At 44.7% G+C, this 27,679-nt stretch overlaps 1 protein-coding gene across 3 annotated transcripts in view; it reads right to left on the bottom strand.

The window, feature by feature from the left end:
* The window catches only part of PIGN (phosphatidylinositol glycan anchor biosynthesis class N), a 306,078-nt gene that overhangs the window by 250,865 nt on the left and 27,534 nt on the right, over positions 1-27,679 (bottom strand). For all 3 annotated transcript variants that reach the window (XM_044295070.1, XM_044295067.1, XM_044295069.1), the window contains exons 5-8: positions 19,393-19,499; positions 6,213-6,337; positions 2,186-2,316; positions 812-928 (exon numbers count right to left, since the gene is read on the bottom strand). In XM_044295070.1, coding sequence (XP_044151005.1) covers positions 812-928; positions 2,186-2,316; positions 6,213-6,337; positions 19,393-19,499 — 480 coding nt within the window. The remainder of the gene's footprint in view (positions 1-811; positions 929-2,185; positions 2,317-6,212; positions 6,338-19,392; positions 19,500-27,679) is intronic.

Below are 27,679 nucleotides of genomic sequence, written 5' to 3' on the forward strand. Positions count from 1 at the left end.
ATTTCACACTAGGTTTTTTGAATCAGTCTTGTGTTTCAGGTCTTGTCAGATCCCACATTAGGCTACTTTTACACTAGTGTTTTGGCTTTCCGTTTCTGAGATCTGTTCAGGGCTCTCATAAGCGGTCCAAAACGGATCAGTTTTGCCCTAATGCATTCTGAATGGAAAAGGATCTGCTCAGAATGCATCAGTTTGCCTCCGATCGGTCTCCATTCCGCTCAGGAGGCGGACAACAAAAACGCTGCCTGCAGCTTTTTGATGTCCGTCTGACAAAACTGAGCCAAACGGTTTGGTGCAAATCCGTCATGGATCTGCAGAGACGGATCCGTTCAGATAATACAACCGCTTGCATCCGTTTGTATTGTCTTTAACATAGCCAAAACTGATCCGTGTTCTATTGTGCCAGATTGTGTCATAGAAAACGGATCCGTCCCCATTGACTTACATTGTGTGCCAGGACGGATCCGTTTTCTATGACACAATCTGGCACAATAGAACACGGATCAGTTTTGGGATATGTTAAAGACAATACAAACGGATGCAAGCGGTTGTATTATCTGAACGGATCCGTCTCTGCAGATCCATGACGGATCCGCACCAAACGCGAGTGTGGAAGTAGCCTTAGACTGAAGTTCTTGTTTATTCAAATCTAGATTAAGAGACTTTCACGGTAAAGAAAGGTTCAAGTACAACAAATCTTCATTAATCAAAAATGTTGTCTTCAGTTTATATTTACCAATACATTATAATTTAGTACTTTGTTTTTAGTTTCATCATATTACAAGTTTATAACACTGAAATCTTCACTTACTTTCCTCATTAGTAGAAAGAGTGTCAAGGAGAAGACTTTCTCTCGGATGATGTACTCCAGCTCCCCAAGCAACTAACGGTGTCAAGGTTTCAGAAGGATGACCAGCACCATGGGACCCTGGTAAACAATATAGAAGTCCAAATGCTGTCAGTGATTGTTGGTATACTTACAGCATTGTAAACAAAGCCAAATAAATGCAAACCGTATCATAAAGATTAAATAAAAATTTACATTTATATTTAATGAAAGTCACTGCTATAATTATAACATATAAGAACATATGCAGACCTACTCCTATATATAAGACATCATCACCCGATAAGCCTTTTGCTCGTTCATCGGTTGATTGCCACCACCCTTACACTGGCCGATTATCAGTAACGTTTCTACAAACACTCATCCCCGATAATTGACTCGATTGTTGGTCAGTGTAAAAACACCTAAAGAGCTGGATAACTGTTGGTGATCTATGTACGGCGCTGTAGAATATATTCACACTATAGAGGCAACACGAAGTACATAAATACAGCTGCCATTACTCGGCTTGACGTCTTGAAAGAAAAATCTAACTCATTTACTGCTATATTCACCATAGATATAAAAGAGAGGTTATAAGCACACATTTTGAGCAAAGTGTGTTAGCCCATCTACCCCTCCAAGGCAATCTCTTATGGTTGGGACACTAAACTAAACAGATTCACATCTCTTCGGGCCATGACCTCCAAAGTAAGTCCTATTCACACAGACAGTGTTCAGTCAGTGATTTCGAGCCAAAACCAGGAGTGAAGGCTACACAGAGATATAGTATAAGGGAAAGATCTGCTCCTGTTCTGTGGTTAGACCCGCCCCTGGTTTTGGCTCACAATCACTGATGGAAATCACTGACCAAACACTGACTGTGTGAATAAGCCCTAATGTTGAGAAAGTTGGATCCAGATTAAGTCAACAGCAATAATGTGAGAACTCCACAAATAGAGGTACAGCTATGACAGAAGTTATATAGGCATATAGCATCACTTAGCACACATTGCACCTGTATATCAAAATGCACTGCTTCAACTGATGCCAAGTAGAAGGTAATGAAAGGCAGAACCAAGTATTGCAGTCATCAAATGTACTTCCCTACAAGTTGTGTTGATTTTTCTCACTCCCTAAGATCTAATAGAGGGCTATAGGCCTTTTATCCAGTAAGTGTTATTCGTGTATGTTTCTCTCCAAGCCTGATATACCCTGATAAGCTTTCACAATCAATATCAAGGACAACTCTCGTGTCACCCGTTTTTTTTTGTTTTTTTTTTACAAAAGGAAAGAATTCAAAAGCATTGTCAAAAGTCCTATTCGGAATAATACACAGCCATCCACAGATCTACTCACCCCAGTCTGTCATGCCGTGGTCAGAGGTGAAGATGAAAGCTGTTTTATCATCATTTCCATAAAAGTCTTCAATCAGGGTTACCATCTCTTTGACTCCTTCATCAACTTTCTTCACATTGTCTTTGTACTCGCTTTTTGGGAATGGATCAGAAACATGCTCATTGTAAATGATAAGCAAGCAAGAAATGAAAAAAGACAGGACAGTGCAATAGGTTCCGTTTTCCCATACACGTTTGAAAATAAAGCTAGTTATTAATTTTCTGTTTCATGGAGAGATCTGACAGTGTCTGGAGATGCGAATGACCTTCCCGTCACATTCATTCGCCTGAGACCATCTCATTTCATGAACAATACAGCTAACCCTCCAGGGGCACACACACCTTATGCTATAGATCTGGTGGAAAACACAACGCAATGTACAGATGGGTTTCTGAAACTGCCTGAAGAAAGCAGCTAAGGAGCTGTTAGGACATAAAAGAGCTCTTCCAGGAGGCCCCATTGAGGACATGGTTTTATTGCTTACTGATGACATTCCCATATTTTATTCAAGGAGTGTATTACATATCGAATATTATATCTGTCCTTGCTTCATCAGAGAAGGACAGACACATTCCGACCTTTCGGTCTCTTTCACATCAACATCATTTTTTTCACAGTTTTCCGTCTGTGTTTGGCCTCATGCACACGACCGTTGTGTGCATCCGTGGCCGTTGTGCCGTTTTCCGTTTTTTTTCACGGACCCATTGACTTTCAATGGGTCCGTGGAAAAATCGGAAAATGCACCGTTTGGCAGCCGCATCCGTGAGCCGTGTTTCCTGGCCGTGAAAAAAATATGACCTGTCCTATTTTTTTCACGGCCAACGGTTCACGGGCCCATTCAAGTCAATGGGTCCGTGAAAGAACACGGATGCACACAAGATTGGCATCCGTGTCCGTGATCCGTGGCCGTAGGTTTTAGTTTCATACAGACGGATCCGAAGATCCGTCTGCATAAAAGCTTTTTCTGATCTAAGTTTTCACTTCGTGAAAACTCATTTCCGACAGTATATTCTAACACAGAAGCGTTCCCATGGTGATGGGGACGCTTCTAGTTAGAATACACTGCAAACTTTGTACAAGACTGCCCCCTGCTGCCTGGCAGCACCCGATCTCTTACAGGGGGATATGATAGTACAATTAACCCCATCATATCCCCCTGTAAGAGATCAGGGCTGCCAGGCAGCAGGGGGCAGACCCCCCCCCCCCCTCCCCAGTTTGAATATCATTGTGGGCCCCCCCCCCCCCCTCCCCTGTTGTTAACTCGTTGGTGGCCAGTGTGCGCACCCCCCTCCCTCCCTCCCTCTATTCTTTTAATACATTGGGGCCAGTGTGCGCGCCCCCCCCCAACCCCCCCCCCTCCCTCCCTCTATTGTTTTAATACATTGGGGCCAGTGTGCGCGCGCCCCCCCAACCCCCCCTCCCTCCCTCCCTCTATTGTTTTAATACATTGGGGCCAGTGTGCGCACCCCCCCAACCCCCTCCCTCCCTCTATTGTAATCATCATCGGTGGCAGCGGAGTAGAAGATTTTCATACTTACCTGCTTCTTGCTGCTGCGATGTCTGCGTCCGGCCGGGAGCTCCTCCTACTGGTAAGTGACAGGTCTGTGCGGCGCATTGCTGTCACTTACCAGTAGGAGGAGCTCCCGGCCGGACGCAGACATCGCAGCAGCAGCCAGGTAAGTATGAAAATCTTCTACTCCGCTGCCACCGATGATGATTACAATGGGGGGAGGGAGGGGGGGTTGGGGGGGTGCGCACACTGGCCCCAATGTATTAAAACAATAGAGAGAGGGAGGGAGGGGGGGGTTGGGGGGGCGCGCGCACACTGGCCCCAATGTATTAAAACAATAGAGGGAGGGAGGGGGGGGGGGGGTTGGGGGGGCGCGCGCACACTGGCCCCAATGTATTAAAATAATAGAGGGGGGGTTGGGGGGCGCGCGCACACTGGCCCCAATGTATTAAAACAATAGAGGGAGGGAGGGAGGGGGGTGCGCACACTGGCCACCAACGAGTTAACAACAGGGGAGGGGGGGCCCACTGGCCACCAATGAGTTAAAAACAGGGGGGGGGGGGGGGTCTGCCCCCTGCTGCCTGGCAGCACCTGCCAGGCAGCAGGGGGCAGTCATGTACACAGTTTTTTTGTATATTCTAACCTGAAGCGTCTCCATCACCATGGGAACGCCTCTGTGTTAGAATATACTGTCGGAAATGAGTTTCACGATGTAGCTCATATCCGACAGTATATTCTAACATAGAGGCGTTCCCATGGTGATGGGGACGCTACAAGTTAAAATATACCATCGGATTGGAGAAAACTCCAATCCGATGGTATAACAGAACTCCAGACTTTACATTGAAAGTCAATGGGGACGGATCCGTTTGAAATGGCACCATATTGTGTCAACATCAAACGGATCCGTCCCCATTGACTTGCATTGTAATTCAGGACGGATCCGTTTGGCTCCGCACGGCCAGGCGGACACCAAAATGACTTTTTTTTCATGTCCGTGGATCCTCCAAAAATCAAGGAAGACCCACGGACGGAAAAACGGTCACGGATCACGGACCCACGGACCCCGTTTTTGCGGGCCGTGAAAAAAAACTGTCGTGTGCATGAGGCCTTTTTCTGTGTTTTCTCCAAATCTGTTAGGTTCCTGCATTTTTGACCCTTGCAGATGGAATTGGTTTTAGATATGTGTGAAGAAACATTAAAGAATAACCCTCAACATCTCCTAGCAACTATAAGCGAAAAACGCATTGCATCCGCATCACGCAGCCCAATTCATTTCTACGGGACTAGAGCAGCGTGAAAAAGAACGATATACAACATGCTGCAATTTTTTCGGAATGGATAGATGGCCAGTGATTAAAAAAAAAAATGCTTGTGTACGTATGATATGAATGGGTCAGGATTTAGTCTGGATGCTGTCTGTTCGCAAAACGGATCGCATCCGGACAGAAAACTCGCTCATGTCAAGTTAGCCTTAGGCCTCATGCACACGATCGTGCCATTTTCTTGCGGTCCGCAAACCGCAGATCCACAAAAAACGGAAGCCGTCTGTGCTTTCAGCAATTTGCGGAACGGAAGGCCCATTGTAGAAATGCCTATTCTTGTCTGCAAAACGGACAAGATTAGGACATGTTCTTTTTATTTTGCGGGGACACGGAACGGAGCAACGGATGCGGACAGCACACGGAGTGCTGTCCGCATCTTTTTTGGCCACATCGAAGTGAATGGGTCTGCATCCGAGCCGCCAAAACAGCGGCTCGGATGCGGACCCAAAACAACGGCCGTGTGCATGAGGCCGTAGCGTTCATTCTCATCTGACTAACATAACAGGGATGTCAAACTCGTGGCTGTTGCAAAACTACAACTCCCATCATGCATGGGCATACTACAGCTATCAGGGAATGATGGGAGTTGTAGTTTTGCAACATCTGGAGGGCCATAAGTTTGACATCCATGGACTAACACTACTAAAAGACAGCAAATTCCTCTGTCCAGAACGACTGGGACCAGGGCCAAAGTGTTGGATCGGCGGGATTTTTAAAAGGTGAGTAGTGTTGAGCGGACTTCTGTTTTCAAGTTCAGTGTACAAGGTTCGGGTTATCTAAGAATTCCGTTATGGATGCCTGCACGTTTCTTGGTGCATGGTAGTGTGCTGCTACTTGTAGTCCTTGTTCGATTTTACCTGATGACGGCACCAGGATGCACCACAAGAAGAAGTTAAGCAGACATTGTGATGCTGAGAAACCTTGAGTCCTACAATTTATGTGAATGTAACGTTGACAGATACCACCCATCTAAACACTGCTACAGACCAACGACACACTTTCATGGCTGTGGCCTCAATGATAATGTGCTCTGCCACACTGCAAAAAATTGCTAAGGAATGGTTTGAAGAACATGACAAATTGTGCGGTGCATTGTTGTGATATTGTTTCTAAATTGGATGCCAGGACACAAGTGCATATACTAGGTACATACCGTGAGCCCGGTCTGTGAGCATGTCCGTTAGTATCCAGTCCAAGGAGATGAAGGAAAAAAACTACTTTATCATCTTTGAGCTTATGTGACAGTGTTTGGTTGCTTTGTGCAGACCTGAAAAAGGACTAAAAGAGGAAATGTTGTTTGTATATATGAAATTAGCATGGCTACGAATATTCATATGCTAGGAGTGACATAAGAGAAGAAATTACAAAGTGCAAACAATGAACCAGGAGACTGTATGGATTACCTACCAGTCTACAGTCTGGAGGTGAGAAGGTGAGCTTCAGGGATCCATTCAATAGTACTGCATGGTGGCTGTATGTCTGTGGGGTGGGGTGATCTGGGGTCATAGAGGCTTAAAAGCTATGTACACCTTTGGGGGCTTTTTATGGGTTATTGCATTGTACTCATTTTGAGCCAAAAACATTTTTTGTAATTGGTCCTAATTTTGAGCCATTTCCTGTGTACGACCTTTAGATCCTCTAGTAGCAAGATGTGTTCTCAACCTGTCAGGCAGCTCAGCTGACGGCCCCTTATCTCTGACCTCCTAAATACTCATTATATCTCAAGTCTCATATTATTGATAAGAATGTGGCTTAAATAAGCGTTTATGACCTTTTAGTAATTAAGGCTACTTTCACACTTGCGGCAGAGTGATCCGGCAGGCAGTTCCGTCGCCGGAACTGCCTGCCTGATCAGGCAATCTGCATGCAAACGGGAAGCATTTGTAGATGTATCCAGATGCGGATCCGTCTCACAAATGCATTGCAAGAACGGATCCGTCTCGGGATGTCATTCGGAGAAACAGATCCGTTATATATTTTTGTTACATTTTTACTGGATCCGGCATTGCGGTATTTTTAATGCCGGATGTGGCAGTAATAGATTTCAATGTAAATTAATGCCGGATCCGGAATTCCGGCAACTGACCTGGAATTTTGGACGGAGATAATACGGTAGCATGCTGAGGTATTTCCTCCGTCCAAAACGCCGTTCAGTGACTGAACTGAAGACATCCTGATGCATCCTGAACGGATTACTCTCCATTCAGAATGCATGGGGATAAAACTGATCAGTTATTTTCCGGTATTGAGCCCCTAGGACGGAACTCTATGCCGGAAAAGAAAAACGCTAGAGTGAAAGTACCCTTAGGCTGGGTTCAGACCTGAGCGTTTTACAGCGCGTTCCTACGCGCTGTAAAACGCACAACTGGCAAGAACCAATGATTCCCTATGGGAATGGTTCTCACCTGGGCGTTTTACAGCGCGTACGATCGCGCTGTAAAACGCCCGACGCTCAAACAAGTGCTTGAGCTTTTTTTGGGGCGTTTGTCGCGCGTTCCCGCACACAGATATTCGGAAACGCACGACAATGTGTGCACGCCTGTCTCTGTATGCGCGATTGTAAACGCCCGTACAATCGCGCATACAGAGCGCTCGTTTCAGAATGCTCAGGTCTGAACCCAGCCTTAGGGATAAAGGTTTATTAGATGGCCGGCACAAAGTGAAAGTAAAAAGTACAATTCACACAGCTAGAAAAACAAACAGTTAAAGGGGTTGGCCACCATAAGTATAAAAACAAATAAAGTGCCCCAGACAATAACTAAAGCCAAGAGAAATTTGTATCATGACAGATATACTGGATATATATCATTTTTCTACTGCATTTGGCTGTGTGGGCGGAGCAGCTGCAAAGTGAAAGTAAAAATCCCAGCATGCATCACAGCCAGCATCTTCAGAGGAGCGGTCACATGACATCTCTGCCTACTTGTGATGCCATAGTGACAACAGCACCTTAGGTGTCATTTCATCAGTGCTTTAGCAAACCTCCCAACTTTAGAATAGAAGGAAGAGGGACACTACGTGCCCAAGGCTACTTTCACACTCGTGTTTTTTGCGGATCCGTCATGGATCTGCAAAAACGGTTCCGTTAACATAGTATAACCGCATGCATTCGTCATAAACGGATCCGTTTGTATTATGTCTTCTATAACCATGACAGATCCATCTTGAACACCATTGAAAGTGAATGGGGGACGGATCCGTTTTCTATTGTGCAAGAGAAAACGGATCCGTCCCCATTGACTTACATTGTGTGTCAGGACGGATCCGTTTGGCTCAGTTTCATCAGGCGGACAGCAAAACGCTGCAGGCAGCATTTTGGTGTCCACCTCCAAAGCGAAATGGAGACTGAACTGATGCAAACTGATGCATTCTGAGCGGATCCTTTTCCATTCAGAATGCATTAGGGCAAAACTGATCCATTTTGGACATACCTCCCCCGTATCAGGACCGCCACTGAAATCCGGGACTATCCTGCCGGATACTGGAAGGAGGTATGGATTTAGGCCTCATGCACATGACCATAGCCTGCCTGTGACTGTGTTGTGGCCAGCGAACAGGGGGTCCGCAATATACAGGCACCTGCCGTGTGCACACTGTATCAAGTGATAGGTCTGAAATCCGAAAGATACGGTGTGGTGCGAAATGGAAGCGCAGATCGGAAACCTATGGAGTGCATCCATAGGTTTTCTGTCCATGCTACCACACAGCAAACAAGTAGTGTCGGATGCAGATTGCAGACCCCATTTAAATGGACGTGTTCACGTCTGCAGACAGTGGACACACTGTCGGTGCTCATGCATTGCAATGTATTGTAATGTTCTGAAGCGGGGTAGGTGACCCAGACGCAACAGTCCCAATGCAGTAATGTAGAGATTTATTTCAACTCCACAGGGTTCAGCAAGATAACAGAAATAAACAAACCAAAAACACATTTGCCTGGTTCGGCTAAGCAGAAGTAACAGCAAAATGCATTCACCTGGCTCAGCTGGTGTAATGACTGAGGCCCCGCCACACTCCCAGGGTATGGTAACACTCGGCTCTGTTACCAGCCTGTACAGTCGTGGCCAAAAGTTTTGAGAATGACACAAATATTAGTTTTCACAAAGTTTGCTGCTAAACTGCTTTTAGATCTTTGTTTCAGTTGTTTCTGTGATGTAGTGAAATATAATTACACGCACTTCATACGTTTCAAAGGCTTTTATCGACAATTACATGCCATTTATGCAAAGAGTCAGTATTTGCAGTGTTGGCCCTTCTTTTTCAGGACCTCTGCAATTCGACTGGGCATGCTCTCAATCAACTTCTGGGCCAATTCCTGACTGATAGCAACCCATTCTTTCATAATCACTTCTTGGAGTTTGTCAGAATTAGTGGGTTTTTGTTTGTCCACCCGCCTCTTGAGGATTGACCACAAGTTCTCAATGGGATTAAGATCTGGGGAGTTTCCATGCCATGGACCCAAAATGTTAACGTTTTGGTCCCCGAGCCACTTAGTTATCACTTTTGCCTTATGGCACGGTGCTCCATCGTGCTGGAAAATGCATTGTTCTTCACCAAACTGTTGTTGGATTGTTGGAAGAAGTTGCTGTTGGAGGGTGTTTTGGTACCATTCTTTATTTATGGCTGTGTTTTTGGGCAAAATTGTGAGTGAGCCCACTCCCTTGGATGAGAAGCAACCCCACACATGAATGGTCTCAGGATGCTTTACTGTTGGCATGACACAGGACTGATGGTAGCGCTCAGCTTTTCTTCTCCGGACAAGCCTTTTTCCTGATGCCCCAAACAATCGGAAAGAGGCTTCATCGGAGAATATGACTTTGCCCTAGTACTCAGCAGTCCATTCACCATATTTTCTGCAGAAGATCAATCTGTCCCTGATGTTTTTTTTGGAGAGAAGTGGCTTCTTTGCTGCCCTTCTTGACACCAGGCCATCTTCCAAAAGTCTTCGCCTCACTGTGCGTGCAGATGCGCTCACACCTGCCTGCTGCCATTCCTGAGCAAGCTCTGCACTGGTGGCACGCCGATCCCGCAGTTGAATCCTCTTTAGGAGACGATCCTGGAGCTTGCTGGACTTTCTTTGGACGCTCTAAAGCCTTCTTAACAAGAATTGAACCTCTTTCCTTGAAGTTCTTGATGATCCTATAAATTGTTGATTGAGGTGCAATCTTAGTAGCCAAAATATCCTTGCCTGTGAAGTCATTTTTATGCAACGCAATGATGGCTGCACGCATTTCTTTGCAGGTCACCATGCTTAACAATGGAAGAACAATGATTTCAAGCATCACCCCCCTTTTAACAGGTCAAGTTTGCCATTTTAACCCAATCAGCCTGCCATAATGATCTCTAGCCTTGTGCTCGTCAACATTTTCACCTGAGTTAACAAGACTATTACTGAAATGATCTCTGCAGGTCCTTTAATGACAGCAATGAAATGCAGTGGAAAGTTTTTTTGGGGAGTAAGTTAAGTTTCATGGCAAAGAAGGACTATGCAATTCATCTGATCACTCTTCATAACATTCTGGAGTATATGCAAATTGCTATTATAAAAACTTAAGCAGCAACTTTCCAATTTCCAATATTTATGTAATTCTCAAAACTTTTGGCCACGACTGTAGACTGCTGGTGTCTCTCAGCTGGATTGTTTGCAGCCAGGCACTGCTGGTTCCCTCAGACTTTTATGTACCTGTAATGAGGGACTCTTTCCCCAGCTGAGCCAGCTGAGTCTTCCCCAATCCCACCACCACCTATTCCTCACTCCAACCAAGCCGGCCCCGATTTTACCATTTACCAACAGTTCAGCAACTATGCTGCTGAACAAAACAACATTATCCGGCTTTTAATATCTCACCCAGCTTAACTTTCTGGGACGGGGGGGGGGGGAAAGAGATATACACTCCCTCCAATACAATTCCTGTTGTCTGCCTACAGTATATATACAGTACAGACCAAAAGTTTGGACACACCTTCTCATTCAAAGAGTTTTCTTTATTTTCATGACTATGAAAATTGTAGATTCACAGTGAAGGCATCAAAACTATGAATTAACACATGTGGAATTATATACATAACAAAAAAGTGTGAAACAACTGAAAATATGTCATATTCTAGGTTCTTCAAAGTAGCCACCTTTTGCTTTGATTACTGCTTTGCACACTCTTGGCATTCTCTTGATGAGCTTCAAGAGGTAGTCACTTCACAGGTGGTTTTCATTTCACAGGTGTGACCTGTCAGGTTTAATAAGTGGGATTTCCTGCCTTAAATGGGGTTGGGACCATCAGTTGCATTGTGGAGAAGTCAGGTGGATACACAGCTGATAGTCCTACTGAATAGACTGTTAGAATTTGTATTATGGCAAGAAAAAAGCAGCTAAGTAAAGAAAAACGAGTGGCCATCATTACTTTAAGAACTGAAGGTCAGTCAGTCCGAAAAATTGGGAAAAAACTTTGAAAGTGTCCCCAAGTGCAGTCACAAAAACCATCAAGCGTTACAAAGAAACTGGCTCACATGCGGACGGCCCCAGGAAAGGAAGACCAAGAGTCACCTCTGCTGCGGAGGATAAGTTCATCCGAGTCACCAGCCTCAGAAATCGCAGGTTAACAGCAGCTCAGATTAGAGACCAGGTCAATGCCACACAGAGTTCTAGCAGCAGACACATCTCTGAGACTGTGTGAATCAGGCCTTCATGGTAGAATATCTGCTAGGAAACCACTGCTAAGGACAGGCAACAAGCAGACGAGACTTGTTTGGGCTAAAGAACACAAGGAATGGACATTAGACCAGTGGAAATCTGTGCTTTGGTCTGATGAGTCTAAATTTGAGATCTTTGGTTCCAACCACCGTGTCTTTGTGCAACGCAGAAAAGGTGAACGGATGGACTCTACACGCCTGGTTTCCACCGTGAAGCATGGAGGAGGAGGTGTGATGGTGTGGGGGTGCTTTGCTGGTGACACTGTTGGGGATTTATTCAAAATTGAAGGCATACTGAACCAGCATGGCTACCACAGCATCTTGCAGCGGCATGCTATTCCATCTGGTTTGCGTTTAGTTGGACCATCATTTATTTTTCAACAGGACAATGACCCCAAACACACCTCCAGGCTGTGTAAGGGCTATTTGATAATGAAGGAGAGTGATGGGGTGCTGCGCCAGATGACCTGGCCTCCACAGTCACCGGACCTGAACCCAATCGAGATGGTTTGGGATGAGCTGGACCGCAGAGTGAAGGCAAAAGGGCCAACAAGTGCTAAGCATCTCTGGGAACTCCTTCAAGACTGTTGGAAGACCATTTCAGGTGACTACATCTTGAAGCTCATCAAGAGAATGCCAAGAGTGTGCAAAGCAGTAATCAAAGCAAAAGGTGGCTACTTTGAAGAACCTAGAATATGACATATTTTCAGCTGTTTCACACTTTTTTGTTATGTATATAATTCCACATGTGTTAATTCATAGTTTTGATGCCTTCAGTGTGAATCTACAATTTTCATAGTCATGAAAATAAAGAAAACTCTTTGAATGAGAAGGTGTGTCCAAACTTTTGGTCTGTACTGTGTGTATATATATATATATATATATATATATATATATATATAAAAAAAATAAAAAACAAAAATAATCAGCAGCACTCTGTCGGATGCCGGGCGCAAATCCACAAATGCTCCTGGACAGGGAACAGTACTAGTAGGAATAACGAAAAATGGGCAGCACTCCGGTCTTGTGAAAATTCAGTGATGTTTTATTCAACGCAATGCAGCATTTCAGCCCTCTCAATGGAGCCTTTGTCAAGCTATAAATAAATATTCCAAAAAGCAGGCAGCACTCGAAGGTAAAGATAGATAGATATATATATATATATATATATACACACACACACACACACACACACACACACATATACACACACACAATCATAGTTCATGGCTAGATGTCCTGCTTTCCCTGTTGGTTACAGGGGGTGTGGCCTAACAGAACCGGTGGGTGTGGCTAAGCGGGTCAGCTGTGTGGTGGTAGTGCAGGGGGATGGGGATTGACTAAGTAGCTTCTGCAGTAGGGACTCTGAAGGTTTTTATCACAGCCAGCTTCTGACAGGAATCAGCAGGTTGTAGAGAGGGAACAAGCAGCTGATTCCGGTCACAGTTGGAGCGGGCAGCAGGGAGCCGACCACTGACAGGAGCAGACTGCACATGCGCATGGACGAGCTTCCTCTCAATCTCCTCCATGTCGCCTGCAGCCATGGACGAACTTAGCTGCACGGTAGAGCTGGGCTGAGGGGGAGTGGCTTATAACTGAAAGAGAAGCAGGCAGATGTGTTTAATGAAGTATATTAGGAACTTCATTTTTTTCCCTGCCTGCCTCACAGTAGTGGAACATATTTAACCACCTCCGGACCGCCTAACGCACATGTGCGTTCCGGAGGTGGCAGCGCTGCGCACAGTCACACATATACGCGTCATCTCGCGAGACGCGAGATGACGAGAATATGCGCGCGCGCGCATGCGCAGTTCGCGCCGGCATTTCGCACAGCAGTATTTCGTCAGCAACCTGCCAGCCAATGATCGTGGCTGGCAGGTTGCTGATTTTTAAAAAATCCAATCAAAGTGCCAGATAGCAGATCATATTAGTAAATATGATCTGTTATATGGCTGCCTGCTCCTCTGCTGGTTCTTTTCGTCGGTTGGATCCAGCAGAGGAGCAGGCTTCACAGTGAGTACACCAAACACTACACTATAGCCCCTGATCACCCCCCTGAACCCCAATTAACCCTTTGATCACCCCTGTCAATCACAAGTGAAAAGAAAAAAGTGATCAGTGCAAACTGTCACTTTTTTTTTTCACTGTTATTGACCGTTAGGTTTTAGGTATAGTTTAGGTCCCTTGGTTAGGTAGTTAGCGATCAGTTAGCGCCCAGCCCACCGCACCGCAGTCCGTTATTCGCTGATTAGCGTATCGCTAATCAGCATTTGTACTTTTATAGTATCTGGAAGTGATCAAAACTGATCACGGTCAGATCTATAATTGTATTTGTGTCACTTTAGTTCGCCCTCCACCCAAAACGCAGTGTTTGCCCGATCAGGCCTGATCGGTCGCCCACACGTGCGTTCGCCCACACCCGCCCCACCGCAGTGACAAAAAAAAATTTTTTTTTTGATCACTGCACATTCACTTTACACGCACTGCGGCGATAAAAAAATCCGTTTTGATATTTTTTATCAACCGCAGCGGCCTCCGGTACTTCGCTAGCCTCCCCTTTGTAAGACAGGCTTGCTTTTTTTTTCTTGGGTAGTCTCAGGGAATACCCCTAAATTTAGTTGCCCACATGTCTAACAGGGGGTATTCCTCTGAAGAGGCCTACAGGCTTCTGACCCAGTCGGATGAGGAGTGGGAACCCTCATCTGATGAATCCAGCGGGTCAGAATATGAACCTGTAGAAAGCAGTGGCTCTCTGACCCAAAGTTCGGACGAGGAGGCTGAGGTCCCTGATACCACCAGGCGTACCCGGCCCCGTGTCGCTAGACCGCAGGTTGCGCAGGATCCGCTTCAAGAGCAGCAGAGTGGGGCTGGTGCTGTCGGATTACGTGGTGAGGCATACACCAGCAGCCCAGCCCTCCCTGGACCTAGTACCAGCACTGCCGTACAACCTGGTGAAGTAGCGAGCACCAGAAGGGCAGTTGAAGCTGGTACGGTGGCACGTGCAGTAGTGACCCCGTCGCAGCCACCGCAAAGACGTGCCCGTAGAGCCCCTAGAATCCCAGAGGTGCTGGCAAACCCTGATTGGCAGTCCCCAACTTCAGCCGCACCTGTAGTTTTCCCTTTCACTGCCCAGTCTGGAGTTCGGGTTGAGACGGCTCAGATCGGTTCGGCCCTGGGATTTTTTGAGCTGTTCTTGACTGCGGAGCTTTTAGACATAGTTGTGGCCGAAACAAACAGGTATGCCACACAATTTATCACCGCTAACCCGGGAAGCTTTTATGCCCAGCCTTTCCGGTGGAAACCAGTCCAAGTTTCCGAACTTAAAACTTTTCTGGGCCTCCTCCTCAACATGGGCCTGACAAAAAAGCATGAATTGCGGTCATATTGGTCCACGAACCCGATTCATCACATGCCCATGTTCTCTGCTGCCATGTCCAGGGCACGTTTTGAGGCCATCCTGCGGTTCCTGCACTTTAGTGACAACACCCGTCCCAGGGGCCACCCTGCTTTTGACCGGCTCCACAAAATTCGGCCCCTCATAGACCATTTCAACCAGAAATTTGCAGATATTTATACCCCAGAGCAAAACATCTGCATAGACGAGTCCCTGATACATTTTACCGGGCGCCTTGGCTTCAAACAATACATCCCAAGCAAGCGCGCCCGGTATGGGGTCAAATTGTATAAGCTCTGTGAAAGGGCCACAGGCTATACCCACAAATTTCGGGTCTATGAGGGAAAAGATCAGACCCTGGAGCCGGTCGGTTGCCCTGACTACCTGGGGAGCAGTGGGAAGACAGTTTGGGACTTGGTGTCACCCTTATTCGGCAAGGGGTACCATCTTTATGTGGACAATTTTTACACAAGTGTGGCCCTCTTTAGGCATTTGTTTCTAGAACGGATTGGCGCCTGTGGTACCGCGCGAACTAGTCGCGGGGCTTCCCTCAACGGCTCGTTACCACCCGTCTTGCAAGGGGGCAGAGGGCCGCACTGTGTAACGAAGAACTGCTCGCGGTGAAATGGAGAGACAAGCGTGACGTTTACATGCTCTCCTCCATTCACGCAGACACGACAATACAAATTGAGCGAGCAACCCGTGTCATTGAAAAGCCCCTCTCAGTCCACGACTATAACCTCCACATGGGAGGGGTGGACTTCAATGACCAGATGTTGTCTCCGTATTTAGTTTCCCGACGCACCAGACGCTGGTATAAGAAGGTGTCTGTATATTTAATTCAATTGGCTCTGTACAATAGTTTTGTTCTCTACAGTAAGGCTGGGAGAACTGGATCCTTCCTCAAATTTCAGGAAGAGATCATCGCGAACCTCCTGTATCCAGGAGGTTCCGTGGCCCCAACCACCAGTGTAGTTAGCCGTCTACACGAGCGACATTTCCCCAATGTCGTTCCTGGTACCTCAACCCAACAGTCACCCCGAAAAAGATGTTGTGTCTGTAGCAGGAGTGGAATAAGGCGTGACACCCGCTATTTCTGTCCTGACTGTCCGGACCACCCTGCCCTATGCTTTGGAGTGTGTTTCCGGAAGTACCACTCACAGGTACACTATTAGCATAGGGATCATCTCACCAGGACAGGCACACAGGGCTATTAGGGCCCATTCACTCACTGCTGCTGCAAACGTCTCCTTTCACATGGGACAAAGTGCATAACGCACTTCGCCACATCTTTGGGCGATCTGCGCTTTGCACATTGACCCATGGGGAAGGAGAGGTTTGTTCTATAAAGGTAAAAAAAAAAAAAAAAAAAAACACCAGTAAGCAAACACGTTAATGTTCAGTTAAAAAAGTTAAAGTTTATATGTTCTGTTGCAAAGTTAATAAAATTATTGCGTTGCGGCCTGGTTTTTTCTTTTTCTTTTTTTTTTTTTTCTTTTTTTACCTTCCAGGTGGACCAACCGATTGACTAGCTGCAGCACCGATGTGCATTCTGACAGAAGCATTGCGCTGCTGTCAGATTACACGCAAGTCGGTGTATGCGGCGCTGCAAGACGGGATTTTCTCCTCTGCAGTGACAGATACGTTTGCCGAGGCATACGAGCTGAGGAGGAGGCGGCGTTCCTATGCTTTGGCAAGCACTTTGTGTATATATATATATATATATATATATATATATATATATATATATATATATATATATATATATATATATATAAATCCTGGCAATGATTTATTCATCCACATCGATGTGAATGGAGAAATCTGGTTTGCCAGGGCATACGAGCTAAGTGGGTATGGATGTAGGGCGGAGCTCCTATGTCCTGGCAGACGCCTTTCCCCTCCATTTTTTTTTTTGGGCAGAGATTTTTTCATCCACATTGATCGATGCGAATGAAGAAATCTGTGCCGTTCATTTTTTTCTTTCAGCCCAGAGGCTGAACGGAAAAAAAAATCTCATTACCTGTATGCTCAATATAAGGAGGATAGCAGAAACTCCTAATGCTGGCCATACATGTAATGATTGCAGAGACCCTCAAATGCCAGGGCAGTACAAACACCCCACAACTGACCCCATTTTGGAAAGAAGACACCCCAAGGTATTTGCTGAGGGGCATATTGAGTCCATGAAAGATTTAAATTTTTGTCCTAAGTTAGCGTAAAGTGAGACTTTGTGAGAAAAAAAAAAAATAATCAATTTCCGCTAACTTATGCAAAAAAAAAAAAAAAATTCTATGAACTTGCCAGGCCCCTCATTGGATACCTTGGGGTGTCTTCTTTCCAAAGTGGGGTCACATGTGGGGTATTTATACTGCCCTGGCTTTTTAGGGGCCCTAAAGCGTGAGAAGTCTGGGATCCAAATGTCTAAAAATGCCCTCCTAAAAGGAATTTGGGCCCCTTTGCGCATCTAGGCTGCAAAAAAGTGTCACACATCTGGTATCGCCGTACTCAGGAGAAGTTAGGGAATGTGTTTTGGGGTGTCATTTTACATATACCCATGCTGGGTTAGAAAAATATCTTGGTCAAATGCCAACTTTGTATAAAAAAATGGGAAAAGTTGTCTTTTGCCAAGATATTTCTCTCACCCAGCATGGGTATATGTAAAATGACACCCCAAAACACATTCCCCAACTTCTCCTGAGTACGGCGATACCAGATGTGTCACACTTTTTTGCTGCCAAGGTGGCACATTTGGGCCCCTAAATTGCCAGGGCAGTATAACTACCCCACAAGTGACCCCATTTTGGAAAGAAGACACCCCAAGGTATTCCGTGAGGGGCATGGCGAGTTCCTAGAATTTTTTATTTTTTGTCGCAAGTTAGTGGAATATGAGACTTTGTAAGAAAAAATAAAAAAAATAAAATCATCATCGTTTTCCGCTAACTTGTGACAAAAAATAAAAAGTTCTATGAACTCACTATGCCCATCAGCGAATACCTTAGGGTGTCTACTTTCCGAAATGGGGTCATTTGTGGGGGTTTTCTACTGTTTGGGCATTGTAGAACCTCAGGAATCATGACAGGTGCTCAGAAAGTCAGAGCTGTTTCAAAAAGCGGAAATTCACATTTTTGTACCATAGTTTGTAAATGCTATAACTTTTACCCAAACCATTTTTTTTTTTTGCCCAAACATTTTTTTTTTATCAAAGACATGTAGAACAATAAATTTGGCGAAAAATTTATATATGGATGTCGTTTTTTTTTGCAAAATTTTACAGCTGAAAGTGAAAAATGTTATTTTTTTCTGCAAAAAAATCGTTACATTTTGATTAATAACAAAAAAAGTAAAAATGCCAGCAGCAATGAAATACCACCAAATGAAAGCTCTATTAGTGAGAAGAAAAGGAGGTAAAATTCATTTGGGTGGTAAGTTGCATGACCGAGCGATAAACGGTGAAAGTAGAGTAGTGCCGAAGTGTAAAAAGTGCTCTGGTCATGAAGGGGGTTTCACCTAGCGGGGCTGAAGTGGTTAAAGAGTGGCCAACCCCTAGACCAATTGAAAATAATATTTTTAGTTCAAAATGGGTAAAATGCAATCCTAAAAAATTGCCTCCAAAGGTGTAGATAGCCTTTATTCTGGCAGCAGGCGTGCTGTGGGGCTACTGGGTGCATCCCTCTGTGGATGCTGTGCTGTTGTGATGGTGGTTACCATGCAGAGTCGCAACCAATAGAGCAGGAACACCCTAAAAGAGCTTGTAGTAACTTGGCAAGCAGCATATGCAGTCTCATCAAAACTGTGAACCTCATCTAAACCACATATAGATCAACGTATAACATGTGGGTGTGTGGTCCATGTCTTTTCCCACAGCTTTGGTGTAAAACACTAAATGTATTAATAAAGGTATTGAAACATAACAGGCCTCATTCACACGAACATATTTTTGCTCCACATGTCATCCACATTCTTTGCGGATTAGATGCGGACCCATTTATTTCAATGGATGTTAAAAAATTTCCGCAAAAAAGATAGAACATGTCCTATTCTTGTCCATTTTGCATACAAGAATAGGCATTGTTGTACAATGGGTCAGCAAAAAAACGGACGCAACACGGACTTCATCCATATGTTTTGCGTATCTGCATTTGTGGGCCACAAAATGTATGTGTGAATGCACCCTTATATTGTGGTTATCCATTGCGGTACTCTTTTTCTGGCATAATTTGCGTAGTAATTCGGGAATATCTGTACTGACCTTCACATGGTCAAAAACCCAAGCATCCAGTTTGGCTGCATCTTCAGATGCAAAGTCTTCACTTTCCGCCAGGTAACAGTGTGTAAATACATGGTCGCCACTAGCACCTGAAAACACATTGATCATTACAAAACACGTACCAGTACGTCTGTCGGAAGCATGAACAAAGCCAAAACTAGAATACTTCATTTTTTTGTGCCAATTTTGAGATAGTTAAAATATTATATGCTTCTAAGTACAGCATCTGTTTAACCCCTTCAGGGCCAGGTTGTTTCTTTGTTTTCCTTCTTCCTTCCAAGATCCATAACTTTTTACATTTTCCACTCACATATGAGAGCTGTTTTTATTTCCTGAGAAAAGTTGAATTTTTTTTTTAAAAAAAGCACAATTTAATTTACCTCACCTTGTATTGAAAAACGGTGAAATCCCAAAAACTCGAAGGTGGTCAATTATCCTTTAACCATCAGATTAAGGCACAAAGGTTATTTGCGCCGCAAACTGCCAATTTCTCACACCAGGTCAAAATAAGTGGGCATGGTGTGGGGAGGGAAGGGGACGGGTGGGAAAGGCCCGTCTCATTCATCATTTTCTATCTCTGTTTTTAGGGTACTTTCACATTAGCGGTTTTCTTTTCCGGTATTGAGTTCTGTCCTAGGGGCTCAATACCAGAAAAAACCTTATCAGTTTTCTCCTAATGCACTCTGAATGGAGAGATCCGTCAATTAAAATTGCTTAATTGACGGATCCGTTCTTCCGGTCCGCGCATGCGCAGACCTTTAAATCTGTGAAAAAAATTAATACCAGATCCGTTTTTTCCGAATGACGGATCCGGTATTACAATGCATTTGTCAGACGGATCCGCATTCGGATCTGTCTGACAAAATGCCGTCCGTTTGCGTCCGGACTGCCGGATCCAGCAGGCAGTTCCAGCGACGGAACTGCCTGACGGAATCCTCTGCCACAAATGAGAAAGTACCCTTAGGCAAAATGCACACGACAGTATGTGTTTTGCGGTCTGCAAATTGCAGATCCGTATGCCATCCTTTTTTTGGCGGATCCATTGTAACAATGCCTAAAACATACAAGAACAGGACATGTTCTATTTTTTTTGCGGGGCTATGGAACAGAAATACTGATGCGGACAGCAATTTTTGCAGACCCATTGAAATAAAACGGACACGGAAACAAACAACGTTCGTGTGCATGTAGCCTTAAGCGTAGAAAATTGTCTAAATGTAAGCCAGCAAAGAAGCTGGCTTACATTAGGACCAGCGCTGGATACGCCGAAGTTATGTAGAAGCCTACGCCTCTACATAACTTCGGCAGCTTAATGACCCCCTAAATTCCTTATTTTGCAAGTCAGTGCAATTATGGTAATATAAAATGTATATAGTTTTCATTATAGTATACTACTTTAAAATGTTTTGCATCGTCATTCTGAACCCATAACTTTTTTATATATTTTTTCTACAGAACTGTGTAAGTGTTTTTTGCAGGGTGAGCCATAGTTTTTATTGGCACCTTTCACTTTTTACTGAATTCTTTTCAGGAGGCTAGGTGACCCAAAAATTGCAATTTGAACAAAAAAAAATTCTGTTATGGTTTTCACTATGCAGGATAAATAGTTATATATTTTAATGTTAATATATACATTTTTTGTTTATTTTTATATGTGAAATTTAAATTTGTAATATTTTTGAAATATTTTTAAACAAGTTTTTTCTTTTTTAATTTTAATTGTTTAAATCGCTTATACCATAGACTGCAACAGTCTGTCTATGAACTCCTGCTGCTGGAGGGGGCGATTGGGAGACAGAGGGAGCCTATTGAGCACGGCACCTGAGGAGTAAGGCTAGGTCTACAAGACGACATTTGTCGCGCGACATATAGGGCGCAACTACACTGCAACATTTGTTGCGCAACAATTTTTATAATGGTAGTCTATGGTGTCGCACTGCAACATGCGACATGCTGCGACAGTCGCAAAAAAGTCCATTTGAGATGGATTTTTCTGCAACTGTCGTGTCGCAGTCGCAGCATGTCGCATGTTGAAGTGCGACACCATAGACTACCATTATAAAAATTGTCGCGCAACAAATGTTGCAGTGTAGTTGCGCCCTATATGTCGCGTGGCAAATGTCGTCGTGCAAACCTAGCCTAAAACTGCTAGGATCAGAGTTCTTTTTGATCCAGCACGGAGAAGGGTGGCAGCTGAGTATACTCTATACCAGCAGCACTCTCCAGCCTTGATCCTTAATGCTTTATTTTCACCAAGACAAATGCGACGTTTCGATCAGTGTGATCTTTCTCAAGCAATCTAACATTGTGAACTCAAAGTCAAATACTTATACCCTACTAAGCTGGTCATCTGACCTAATCAATTATGCAAATACATCATTAAAAAAGACTGTGCATACCACCCCCACTGTTGTTCATCTAACTGTGGGGTTAACCTGATCCACCATATTTAAACTTTATCAATTGTGCATATATAAGAATAAAACTCCATCAACTTACTATGATGTGAAGTGTGAACCTGGGGAATCCGCCACTGCAGCAACCATAATTATACAGAGGGCCGATCGTCTTATTTACTCCGGCGTTTCTCAATCTCCAGAGCGCCTGCGTCTGTGTGTCTTGCTCATGACGTCAGTCTCAGGACGCCCAGCCAGTGCCATGGAGACCGGGCGCTTCTCATTCCCGTCACCGCCAGGACAGAGCGCGCATGCGCACCTAGCCTCAGCGGCGACGGGATTCAGCGTCCAGCCCCACGTCACCGCGTAGCGTCCCTAGATCCGTCGTCATAGAGATCCCAAACATCATATCCTATGCGGATTTCACACACCAGACCAGGCTTTCATGTTTGTCATTAAATGTGTTCACCAATCGTATGGGGCAAATCAGTCCAAATTTATTAAGGTTAGGGGTTGTTTGTACATTGATGTTAGTTTAGTTTGAGAGGGCTACAGGTGGCAACGTACCAGGTGTCCACTACTCAACCATATCTTAAGATTAGAGTACCCAGTCATTAAGTTTAGCCTCATGTTGATTAATCCAGGGTCCACAAACACATATACCAAGAGTGACACTACTCAATCCAGTACAATAAGGGTAGTAATCGCCCCTGTCATGGAGTGTGCTTGTGTCTACCCTCGCCAGACGGACATGGTGGTGCTAATGGCAATGCGTCTTCCCCTATTGATGGGGTCAACGAATGTAGCCATAGTCCACCCCACATATTTTTTCAAGGGGGTATACCCTCCAAACCGGAGGGACAACCGTCCTATGGAACCAACCATTCAGACTCACATAGTCGGATAATAGGTATCCCCGTCTCCGGGTATACATCCATATTTCCGACCACTAAGTCATCTCAAACACTTCAACCCCCTCCATTATATACAAATATCATACGCCTGTTCCTCAGAAACTGTGCATCTCATTCTCCCATACATGGAAAAGTAGTGTAACCAGCACATTGTCATTTAATATATCCAACTTGACAAAATTTGTCCCCTCCCTAGGCGAACACAAAAATGATAATAACTGGATTACCGTTAGATTGTATTTATTCTGTCACTTCAGTTTGCGTCCCCAGGTCACTCCCACATACACAGTTATCTATAAATAGAAGACAGAGTGATTGTGTAAATATGAAAACACATAAATAATACAAAACTAATATTAAAAGCACAACCTATCAGGTTGGGTACCAACTTCATTAAAAAAATGATTAAACTTAGATGGAGTATAGTATTAATCAACAAGTGTGGAGGCAACTTGACTCCGCAAAGTCAGTAAAGTGAGCCGATCCTAAACTCCCTGTTGAGGCCTTTTGGTTCGAGTGTTTGTAACTCGTAAATCCACCTCAACTCCATTCTTTTTAGGAGCTTCTCCCTATCTCCCCCTCTTCTCTGGGGTGGAACTCCATCAATAATGCGAAAGCGTAATTGCGAAACATTGTGGTTATATTTGAGGAAATGTTCTGGAACAGGTAACTCTGTCTTGGATTTGTCAGTCTCCTTCACTCCTCGTAACAGTTTACGTATGTCATACCGATGTTGATTTACCCTTTTTCTAAATTCCTGAGTGGTCTCTCCCACATAGAGAAGTCCACAGGGGCATTGCAGTACGTAAATTACGTACTCAGATCTACATGTGTAGAAATTCCCAATCTGGTAAGTTTTCCCTGTCCTGGGATGTGAGAAGCAACTTCCCTTTAAAATCCCATTACAATTACAACATCCCAGGCAGGGAAAACAACCCTTTCTCTGTACTAAGGGTGGACTACGTTGTTTCGTGTCGGCATTAACCAACTTGTCCCCTATACTGCGTGGTCTTCTATATGACATAAGGGGTGTATTATGAAATGCCTCAATTTCGGGAAAAGACTCAGCGAGGATGTGCCAATTACTTCTGAGAACACGTGTAATAGATTTACTGGCCATTGTATGTGTTGACACAAAGGGAACCCTCTTATTTTCCTCTCTTTGTTCCTTTTTCTTCAAGAGGTCCTCCCTTCTAAATTGTTTTACTCTTTGTTTGTGCCTCAGCACCGAGGCCCATGGTGCTGAGGCACAAACAAAGAGTAAAACAATTTAGAAGGGAGGACCTCTTGAAGAAAAAGGAACAAAGAGAGGAAAATAAGAGGGTTCCCTTTGTGTCAACACATACAATGGCCAGTAAATCTATTACACGTGTTCTCAGAAGTAATTGGCACATCCTCGCTGAGTCTTTTCCCGAAATTGAGGCATTTCATAATACACCCCTTATGTCATATAGAAGACCACGCAGTATAGGGGACAAGTTGGTTAATGCCGACACGAAACAACGTAGTCCACCCTTAGTACAGAGAAAGGGTTGTTTTCCCTGCCTGGGATGTTGTAATTGTAATGGGATTTTAAAGGGAAGTTGCTTCTCACATCCCAGGACAGGGAAAACTTACCAGATTGGGAATTTCTACACATGTAGATCTGAGTACGTAATTTACGTACTGCAATGCCCCTGTGGACTACTCTATGTGGGAGAGACCACTCAGGAATTTAGAAAAAGGGTAAATCAACATCGGTATGACATACGTAAACTGTTACGAGGAGTGAAGGAGACTGACAAATCCAAGACAGAGTTACCTGTTCCAGAACATTTCCTCAAATATAACCACAATGTTTCGCAATTACGCTTTCGCATTATTGATGGAGTTCCACCCCAGAGAAGAGGGGGAGATAGGGAGAAGCTCCTAAAAAGAATGGAGTTGAGGTGGATTTACGAGTTACAAACACTCGAACCAAAAGGCCTCAACAGGGAGTTTAGGATCGGCTCACTTTACTGACTTTGCGGAGTCAAGTTGCCTCCACACTTGTTGATTAATACTATACTCCATCTAAGTTTAATCATTTTTTTAATGAAGTTGGTACCCAACCTGATAGGTTGTGCTTTTAATATTAGTTTTGTATTATTTATGTGTTTTCATATTTACACAATCACTCTGTCTTCTATTTATAGATAACTGTGTATGTGGGAGTGACCTGGGGACGCAAACTGAAGTGACAGAATAAATACAATCTAACGGTAATCCAGTTATTATCATTTTTGTGTTCGCCTAGGGAGGGGACAAATTTTGTCAAGTTGGATATATTAAATGACAATGTGCTGGTTACACTACTTTTCCATGTATGGGAGAATGAGATGCACAGTTTCTGCGGAACAGGCGTATGATATTTGTATATAATGGAGGGGGTTGAAGTGTTTGAGATGACTTAGTGGTCGGAAATATGGATGTATACCCGGAGACGGGGATACCTATTATCCGACTATGTGAGTCTGAATGGTTGGTTCCATAGGACGGTTGTCCCTCCGGTTTGGAGGGTATACCCCCTTGAAAAAATATGTGGGGTGGACTATGGCTACATTCGTTGACCCCATCAATAGGGGAAGACGCATTGCCATTAGCACCACCATGTCCGTCTGGCGAGGGTAGACACAAGCACACTCCATGACAGGGGCGATTACTACCCTTATTGTACTGGATTGAGTAGTGTCACTCTTGGTATATGTGTTTGTGGACCCTGGATTAATCAACATGAGGCTAAACTTAATGACTGGGTACTCTAATCTTAAGATATGGTTGAGTAGTGGACACCTGGTACGTTGCCACCTGTAGCCCTCTCAAACTAAACTAACATCAATGTACAAACAACCCCTAACCTTAATAAATTTGGACTGATTTGCCCCATACGATTGGTGAACACATTTAATGACAAACATGAAAGCCTGGTCTGGTGTGTGAAATCCGCATAGGATATGATGTTTGGGATCTCTATGACGACGGATCTAGGGACGCTACGCGGTGACGTGGGGCTGGACGCTGAATCCCGTCGCCGCTGAGGCTAGGTGCGCATGCGCGCTCTGTCCTGGCGGTGACGGGAATGAGAAGCGCCCGGTCTCCATGGCACTGGCTGGGCGTCCTGAGACTGACGTCATGAGCGAGACACACAGACGCAGGCGCTCTGGAGATTGAGAAACGCCGGAGTAAATAAGACGATCGGCCCTCTGTATAATTATGGTTGCTGCAGTGGCGGATTCCCCAGGTTCACACTTCACATCATAGTAAGTTGATGGAGTTTTATTCTTATATATGCACAATTGATAAAGTTTAAATATGGTGGATCAGGTTAACCCCACGGTTAGATGAACAACAGTGGGGGTGGTATGCACAGTCTTTTTTAATGATGTATTTGCATAATTGATTAGGTCAGATGACCAGCTTAGTAGGGTATAAGTATTTGACTTTGAGTTCACAATGTTAGATTGCTTGAGAAAGATCACACTGATCGAAACGTCGCATTTGTCTTGGTGAAAATAAAGCATTAAGGATCAAGGCTGGAGAGTGCTGCTGTTTTTATTTCAACTGTACCTGTATTTGGAGAGGCATAGGACTGGCTTCTGACACGGCGAGCACCACCACAGTAAGGAAATCACTATTTTTTGTAGTGCTGCTACATTTTTTCTTTTTTGTATACTCTATACCAGTGATGGCGAACCTTTTAGAGACCGAGTGCCCAAACTTCACCCCAAACCCACATATTTATCACAAAGTGCCAACATGGGAATTTCCCCTGAATACTACAGTCCAGTATAGTATATCTTCCATGTACTTTTCGCTATAAAAGCCTGTTTACACTCAGTGTGATGCCTGTTGTGTGTTAATGGGTCCGCAAATCCAGAGATGCGGAATGGTGCGGAACGGAAGCACGGAACGGAACCCTACGGAGTGCTTCCATGGGGTTTCATCCCGTACTTCTGTTCCGAAAAAAGATAGAACATGTCCTATCTTTTTGCAGATCGTGGACCCATTAAAGTGAATGGGTCCGCGATCTACTGCAGCTGCCACATGGTCGGTGTTCACGCATTGCGGCCCGCAGCACGGCCATGGGGTGTACACGTTCGTGTGCAGGAGGCATAAGGTATATTGGTACACCATAGACTTTTCCAGGGTGCAAGTGCCCACAGAGAGGGCTCTGAGTGCCGCCTCTGGCACCTGTGCCATAGGTTCGCCATCACTGCTCTATACCTTCCTCAAGCAAAATTATAACTGTGAATATAGGTTAAAGGGAACCTGTCACCTGGATTTTGGGTATAGAGCTGAGGACATGGGTTGCTAGATGGCCGCTAGCACATCTGTAATACCCAGTCCCCATAGCTCTGTGTGCTTTTATTGTGTAAAAAACCCGATTTGATACATATTCAAATTAACCTGAGATAAGTCCTGTATGTGAGAGGAGTCATGGACAGGACTCATCTAAGGTTAATTTGCATATGTATCAGATCGTTGTTTTTTTACACAATAAAAGCACACAGAGCTATGGGGACTGGGTATTGCAGATGTGCTAGCGGCCATCTAGCAACCCATGTCCTCAGCTCTATACACAAAATCCCGGTGACAGGTTGTATCTGCCCCTAATACTCTTCTGTTATGATCCACACCTGATTTTGGCTTCAAAAACTGCATCAAAAAGCCTGATGTGTGGCTGCAGCCTTAGGCTACTTTCACACTTGCGGCAGGACGGATCCGACAGGCTGTTCACCCTGTCGGATCCGTCCTTCCGCTATTTCACTGTGCCGCCGGACCGTCGCTCCGTCCCCATTGACTATAATGGGGACAGGGGTGGAGCTCCGGCGCAGTACAGCAGTGCACGGCAAAAGGCCCCCAGACTAAAAGTCCTCCACGTCCGACTATTAGTCCGGCGGCCTCTCACCGCGAACTGCCGTACTGCGACGGGGCGGCGGT

Source organism: Bufo gargarizans, chromosome 5 (assembly GCF_014858855.1).
Source record: "Bufo gargarizans isolate SCDJY-AF-19 chromosome 5, ASM1485885v1, whole genome shotgun sequence".
NCBI lineage: Eukaryota > Metazoa > Chordata > Amphibia > Anura > Bufonidae > Bufo > Bufo gargarizans.